Source organism: Salvia splendens, chromosome 1, assembly GCF_004379255.2.
Source record: "Salvia splendens isolate huo1 chromosome 1, SspV2, whole genome shotgun sequence".
Taxonomy (NCBI): domain Eukaryota; kingdom Viridiplantae; phylum Streptophyta; class Magnoliopsida; order Lamiales; family Lamiaceae; genus Salvia; species Salvia splendens.
Window position 1 is genome coordinate 1160153 of NC_056032.1, and position 7444 is coordinate 1167596.

The window sequence follows — 7444 nt, forward strand, 5'->3', positions numbered from 1 at the left end:
CCGAATTTCGCCCACATCGTTGCACGATGTTGTTCGTAGTATTCTTGTTCTTCGCACTCCGCTTCCGCCATAAGATGGGTGGAATCCATTTGAGGTTTAGAGTGAGGGATGAATGTGTTGATAGTTTGTATAAGAATTATGAATGGGAGATGAATGAGAGATGATTTGATGTGATAAATGGATGATGAATGTGTGTATTTATAGATGATTTTGGGGAAAAAAAATTCAAAAAAATTTAAAAAAAATCAGAAAAACAGCCATATTTTTGGGATTTGGAAAATATATTTTTTTATTATTTTATCATTATTTAAAATTAAATAACGAATTTTAAATAAAAAAATATTCAAAAGCAACGGCTATGCCGTTGCCCAATCGCGTGCCGCCACGTCGCCTGCTCGCTGGCACGGCGCGAGCGCAGCGGCGGCGAGCCTCGTCCTTGCCGTTGGCACGGACGGACGCGGGGCCGACGTCCACCGTTGTGCATGCTCTAAATTCTCTCACTTCCAGAGGTATTATCTCTACGAAGAGCGGTCGGTGGGGAGCGGCCGGAGCGAGGTTGACATCATCAATTCCGCCTTGTCGACCTACCAATCCATGAATTACAAGACGTTCAAGTACCTCAACATTTGGCAAGACACGTGGTCGCATCCGAAGTATAGGGGAGGCGTAACATCCTCCTCTAGCGGCTCCTCCAAACAGTCAAGGTCGGTATCCCTATCCGACGCCGGCTCCGAAGACGTGGCTAGCCAACTTGGGTAGCCCCGACACCTGCCTGAGCGGTTTCCAATGCTGACCGCAAGGAAGGAAGAAGGCGGCGGCCAACCGCCGTAGCGCCGCGACTCCATCCGCCCCCGCTCTCGAACCGGCTCCCGCTCCCTATGTGCCACCTCAACCCCCCACCAACTCGTTGTGGGGGGTTTTGGCCAACTCAATTTGGCCGATAGGTCAAATATGGCCCCCGAGCAACTTCGATCGCATGTGGCGATGATACGGGGTCTCCAAAGAACGCTGGGGGTATTGCCGGATGATGACTAGTCTTCCCCGGGGGCATTTTTAAGCTTAAATTACGTAATTTTTATTTTTTAGGAGTTTAATTATGTAATTTTTATATTTTAGGATTTTAAGTATTTTTTAGTATTTTAATTATGCAATTTTTAATTTTTTATGAATTTAATTATGTAATTTTTAATTTTTTGTAATTTGTAATATTATTCCGGGTATTTTTAATGTATTTTAATTTTGTAGAAATGTTGTTATTTAAATTGAATAATGGAATGGTGGGACCCTTGTACTCGTCCTTGCGGAAGAGCACGAATGTGGGTGTTGTGCTCTTGCTTAAGAGTATGCAGAAAAAGTGGGACCTGGCCCATATCCGTGCTCGTTGGCAAGAGCACGGATGTGGATGCTCTAATGGGAAAGAAGAAATTGTTACACTACTTTAGTAATTCATAATGATGATTAATTTTTCATTCTACTAGCTATAATGATAAATTGATTCATAAAAATACTATTAACTATGGATAATACAACTTTTATTTATTTTTATTGGCACGTGAAATTCAGATGATTGGCATATGCAAGAAGGGCATATTGTCACATGAATAAAGATAGGTCAAATTTGGTCCAGTCTCGTAATTTTTAAAATCCAAAATAATTTTGAAATTCGGATTTATCTTCAATTATCCTATAGGACTATGCTATTTATAAGAAGCAACAGAGGGTAAAAACTACTAATTGAGAAAGTCGTCCCCACCTAAGTTGCTGTCACTACATAATCTAAACCATATATTACAAATTTCATTATTTAAGAAATGAAATAAAAATAAAATTAGATTGACTTTAAAGTAGAGTGTCACAATAGATAAACTGAGACTTCCTCATTATTATTTATTACACAGTACTATTATTATAACAGAAATTCGGATCTAATTACCTATATCTAACAACAGCTACCAATATTTAAGATATTTATTTTATGATTATAATTTTCAAAATATGTTGTGGTTAGAATTATTTTGTCGTTTTTCTTTTTAAAATAATGTTGATGTGATTCTCATGTTAATAATTGCATGGTGAGGAAGGCGGCTAAAGATATTTGAAGGGTAAATAATTGGACAACGTAGACTATAAAAAAATATGAGGATTGGGAGACATTCTCAACCAAAACTTTAGGCTGAAGTCTCTGTCTAGCTTTTGTTGCCTTTTTTAAATCCAACAAATACTCTTTTTTTATTTATTTATATAGATTTCTGGATTAGGATGACTGATTGATTTTTCTTCTCAATCATTAATCCGATTATGTATTCATGTTTGCTTTTCCATATGCTATTATCAACATTCAACGACATTTAAAGCGATTACTAAAATATCAGCATATAAATGGGTGTAATCAATTCATGTTTTTACCAGTAACTTATAATACGATGAAAATATACATGAATTTTTAGAGTATAGTCAATTTCCCTCTAATCGAATTTTGTCCAAATTGAATCCAAAGTGGCATATACCGAAATGTCTAGAACGACATTGTCTTAATCTGAAGTGGCATGTCAAAATATCTAACTAGGCAAGAACATAATGTTTCATCACAAACTATATAAAACAATCATTTTGATGTATTGACTTGTCATTTATGAAAATTTGTTTGCCTACTAAAAGTTCATGTATTTTTTCACTACATTAGTAAAGATTTAAATTATGTTACAAGTTTGATGTATTTTCAAAACCTTTAACTTCAAGTGTTTTCCAAAATTTCCCATTACATAAAATCTTACAATGGAAAATTGGCTGATCTTTCCAGAAAATGACTAAGCGTATGACAAAAATAAGAGAGTACTACAAAAATCGAGATACGGTTGTTTCAAACTCAAAAGAGCGAGGGGTAGAGATCAATTGGCAAGTAATAGTCATAAATATAAATCTAAAAAATGAGTCGACAAGAAGATATTATAAAATCGAATTCGAAAGAGATCTATGATGGCTTCAAGCTCAAAGAGGTGATAAGAGATGGAGCAATGAAGGTGACAAATCATAGGTTTGAATAAATGAGTCCATTTAAAAGCTAAGGTTGGACAGGTCATCTCTACACATTGCAACAAAACTACCAGCTCATCACATGCACTAAATAATAACACCACCTAACTCTCACTTTTCTTTTTTTTATTAAATAAAAATCATGGTGGCCTTCCCTAATTTACTCCTCATAAATTTAAATACAGTAAGAAAAATAAAAAAAAGGAAAAAGCAATTTAATTCTAATGTTACCTATCATGAGAATGCATGATTTCTCCATGTTACACAATCTTAGAATCGGATGATACCTTCAATTTATTACTATATTATTACTAGTGGGCATATTATATTTTTTGCAATGAAGTAATTTATATTTTAAGAATATATCGAATATTTACCTTTTTAGTTACAAGCTTTATTGACTCGCTTGAATTCAACTTTATTACATAAAATTCAAACAAAATTCAATAAGAAATGAACACAAAAGTAGCATATCAATAAAATTGGGCATAGAACCAACAAAATCTTCAAATTGAGAAAATTCCCTTTGAAGAGCAAACATAAACCACATATGATGAAATTGTTTTTTTCTTTATTAGGAAAATTAAGGGAAGAGATATAAAGTCTTGCTAGAGACTAATTACACTCAAATCTTGAACCCAAACCTACAAACAAGGGGGGAGAAATCACCAAAGAATCATAGTTCCGATTCCAAACCGCGTCTCGTGTCTCGCCTCACGCTTCCATCGCTCTTAACACATTATGTCGAACGCGCTGCTCCCTTTGATCAGCAGGTCCACGACGAGGATCTCTTGAGGACGGGCTTCATCTGCTTGTCCTCTTCGAGCGAGATCATACCCAGGTGCGAGGGATCTTCGAGCATCATCTTTGCCACGAGGTATCCGGCAATGGACCACGTCTGGTATTTTCTTGCTTGCTTCCCAATGTATCTCCCTAGCTTCCCGTCGTAGTATTCAGGCCAGCTGTCCTTCAGCAAGCGGCTCTCTGCAAGGTCGATTGCTCGTCTCGCTATTTGTGGGCGCCCGGTTTTGATGCACGCAGCTGTTAGCAACCACAGAAGCACTGCTCCAAAGATGCAAAAGAGTTTAGCAATAACATACAAGAGTGTTTAGTGAATGGATTCGAACATATTGATTTACGGAAAATTCAAATCGAAACGCTAACAAACAACAACGATGATACAACAAATATGCGATCAGATATGAGTTCGGATGGTGACACTCACCTGGCCAAGAACCTCCGTTGTGATAGCTCCATCTCGTGTTCTTTGGATCACATCCGGTCACAATCCGCCACTCGTGGCTTTCAATAGCCGGATAGCATATCTTCAAGGGCATTTCTCCGACGAGCTCCTCCCATCTCTCCTCGAAAAGGTCCATGATAGCAGAAGCTTGCTCTGGAGTGGCAAGAGAAGACAATATGGCAACACAATTACCAAGAGCAAACCATCTAAAATCCATCCTCGCGGGACTGACGTTTCCGATGAAATAACCACCACGCGTTGGCATGAAGTCGAACACCCAGTCCGGGATCGAATCAGGGATCACGTTGAACTTGTTGACAGCAGTGTGAGAGTATTCCTCGGTTTTGTACCGGTATATGTCGTTCAATTGTTGAAAATCGAGCCAGAAGTAACTCCTCATGTGGTAACTCATAGCGTGGAGACGCTTCACTATTCTTTCGATGAACTCCTTGCCTTCTGCGTCATGCTTCAACATGGATAGAGCAGATCTTAGAGCCATAAAGAAGAGCGCCTGGATCTCGATAGGGTAGCCATAGATTCCCTGCAAATTTAAAGATTCGAAATTGATATAAGCACCCCCCAAAATCGAAATCCCTAACTTGACTCAATTCCTCAGTCCGCGGATACATACATCATAAAAAAGCATGCTCGATATCCATATCTACCAGTCCGGCATGTGAAGCACTAGAAAGAGAGTTATAAGATGTCTCACCATTCTACGATCAATCATCGAGCAACCATCAGCACACAGCAAAGTAGGGAACGTGTCAAAACCTTCAGACAGACACAAGGCCAAGATAAGCCTCATCCCCTTCTGGCACTCGGGAGTCTCTGCCAGAGAGAGGTCACCCGTCGATTTTGTGTAAGCTCGGAGGAGAATTATCCACCAGAAACCGGAATCAACTGGCGCCACTCTTCCAATAGCACTTTCACCGAAATCTGCTATGATCGTGTCAGACTTGCGAACAGGGTCGTGAAGCACTTTGAAACTAGCTGGCATAGCACCCTCGCCAAGCTTGAATCGGTCTATTCTCTTCTCCCATCCTTGAAGTTGGAGAGTTTTCAACAAAAAGTTCTTGACTATATCCGGCTCCCCGTTCATCAAAAAGGCCAACGCACTCGGCACAAAATCTCGAACAAACACCTGCAGTAAGTCACAATCACACATCAGAGAGATTTTGCCAAAATTACGATTTGCAATTAAGTTTTTTCCAAGAAAAAGAGCAGCACCTGATCATAATTCAAGACCTCCTCAGAAGCGTGATCGTAAGCAGCAATTGTGCCAACTGGCTGACCACGAAAGTGCACCAACGAGCGTCTGAGGGCTTCCCAAGCATCAGCAACCATTGGATGTGGTTCGAACGAGTTCCTAGCAGACGAGGCAGGGGTGTCCAATCCTGACCGCCCAGGTGAGTAACTATCGTAATTGTCTAAGCCTCTTGACAGACCAACTGATAACTCGCTCAATGATCTCTCATCGAATGACCTCTGCCTCTCAATGTTCAATCTAGGCTTCTCAAGTAGCTTAGAGAGATCAAAATCATCCATCTCTGATATTGAGCAGTGGGAGCTCACATTCTTGAGCCCCGGCTCTTTTGCACCCTCCACTCCCCCCTTTCCACCAGCAAGAAGAACCTTGACGCAATCCATCGCCTTCTAAGACCTCCCGACACGAGTTCTACTCTCTGTATCACCAAGAATTACTAACCATCAGTAAAAAATGCGAACCATTTGCAATTAACATATAAAATAACCGCACTTAACAAATTGAGCACCTGCACTTTCATGGTCCAAAGTTCGAATCCCATGGAGGGTGTGCGATTACTGGACCACGAAAATGCAATTAGTCTATATAGATAATGGAGTAGTCCTATCAAGAAATAGAATGTCTAAAACTACAAAACCAACACAATGAACTACACACCTCTTATATTCTAGACTAACCACAATGACAGCAGAAAAAGATGAAAATCAAACTCCACAAGAAATGAAAGAAGAAATTGGACCCAAGAAGATGAGTAAAGGATAAAAGATTACATATTAGCAAAATAAATATGATCTTATCCAACAACTGTATAAATAGGAACAAATAAACTAAGATCTCCATATAAGTGAAATTCTTATCCATATTTATACACAATCCACATCTTTATTCACAAAAATAAGGAAACTAGCGAGTAAGCATAGAAAGGAAATATGGAGCTACACAATCTTGGAGGCAACTAAAATATTAGTAGAAATTTGGCAAGATATCTATATCTAAAATTTTGCAAGAATAAACGGCTCAATTAATTAGTCTGCCTAAACGGTTGACAAATTTAGCCACACAACCTATCATTAAAAATATACTACGCACGGATTATAAAAAGCAAGAAAATATTAGTATATTTTTTTATAGAGGATTAAGAATTAAAATATCCCCGAAATCACGGGACGCTGGAAGAGGTAACAAAATATGCTAAACGACTCCAAATTCAGAGGTGAAAATGCATAAAGATTGAATCTTTTTTAAGAAAAGTGAAGTGGGAAAAAAAGAAAGAGAGAAGCCAAGCCGCATTACAGAAATTGAAGGACAAGATCACGTGAAAAATAGCAGAAATTGCCAGAAAATCGAAAGGGCGTGGAGCGAAAAAAGTAGAATTGAAAGAATCAGTTGCTGAAACGGGCCAACAAGAAGTGAAAGGCTGTAATAGATCTAAATCTCTCTCATCAGATCGAGAGAGAGGGAGAGGGAGTGCTGACCTTGGAGAAATATAAGCCGGGAAATGGAAGAAGGGCAGAATCCGGCGGGAGAGATGAGACGGCGGCGGGAGAAAGAGAGAGGAGGTGTGAAAAAATTGGACAAGAGATGAAAAAAGATTAAATTGGGCTGAGGTTTTATTTATAGAGCGAAAGCCTAACTAACTAACTAACAACCCTGTTAACGAAATGAATGCCTAATTATAAATTAGAGTACTACTAACCTTAATAAAAAAAATATAGACCAATACTAATTTTACACGCTATTCTAAATATAAATTCCACAATCTATTAATATTATTTTTCCACATTTTCCATTACTTTATCAATTAGAAATTAAAATTCATGTCATTTATAAATTTATCTATTTTTTAGACGAGTTAGTAATAAATTAGTACTACTAATTGACGGTGTAAAATGTGATACATG

General features: G+C 38.4%; 1 protein-coding gene across 2 annotated transcripts; it reads right to left on the reverse strand.

Moving 5' to 3' along the window:
* Positions 1 to 3584: 3584 nt before the first annotated feature.
* On the reverse strand, positions 3585 to 7175 carry LOC121806818 (probable alkaline/neutral invertase D). 2 transcript variants are annotated; one of them, XM_042206980.1, is made up of 6 exons: positions 7019 to 7127; positions 6052 to 6100; positions 5507 to 5961; positions 4989 to 5420; positions 4259 to 4817; positions 3585 to 4095 (listed from the first exon to the last, which is right to left on the reverse strand). In XM_042206980.1, the coding sequence occupies exons 3-6, from the start codon at positions 5924 to 5926 to the stop codon at positions 3800 to 3802; spliced, it is 1707 nt and encodes a 568-aa protein (XP_042062914.1). In that variant the 5' UTR covers positions 5927 to 5961; positions 6052 to 6100; positions 7019 to 7127; the 3' UTR covers positions 3585 to 3799. The 2 variants fall into 2 exon arrangements, with proteins under 2 accessions (XP_042062914.1, XP_042062907.1); XM_042206973.1 differs by lacking the exon at positions 6052 to 6100 and having other exon boundaries at positions 7019 to 7175.
* Positions 7176 to 7444: the final 269 nt, after the last annotated feature.

Bases quoted from the DNA above. Each gene is read 5' to 3' on its own strand.
- LOC121806818 (XM_042206973.1), bottom strand. From the start codon at position 5,926: ATGGATTGCGTCAAGGTTCTTCTTGCTGGTGGAAAGGGGGGAGTGGAG. The intron at 4,818-4,988 runs GTGAGACATCTT...TTAAATTTGCAG, and splicing joins CGATGATTGATCGTAGAATG to GGAATCTATGGCTACCCTAT. The intron at 4,096-4,258 runs GTGAGTGTCACC...TCTTTGGAGCAG, and splicing joins CAACGGAGGTTCTTGGCCAG to TGCTTCTGTGGTTGCTAACA.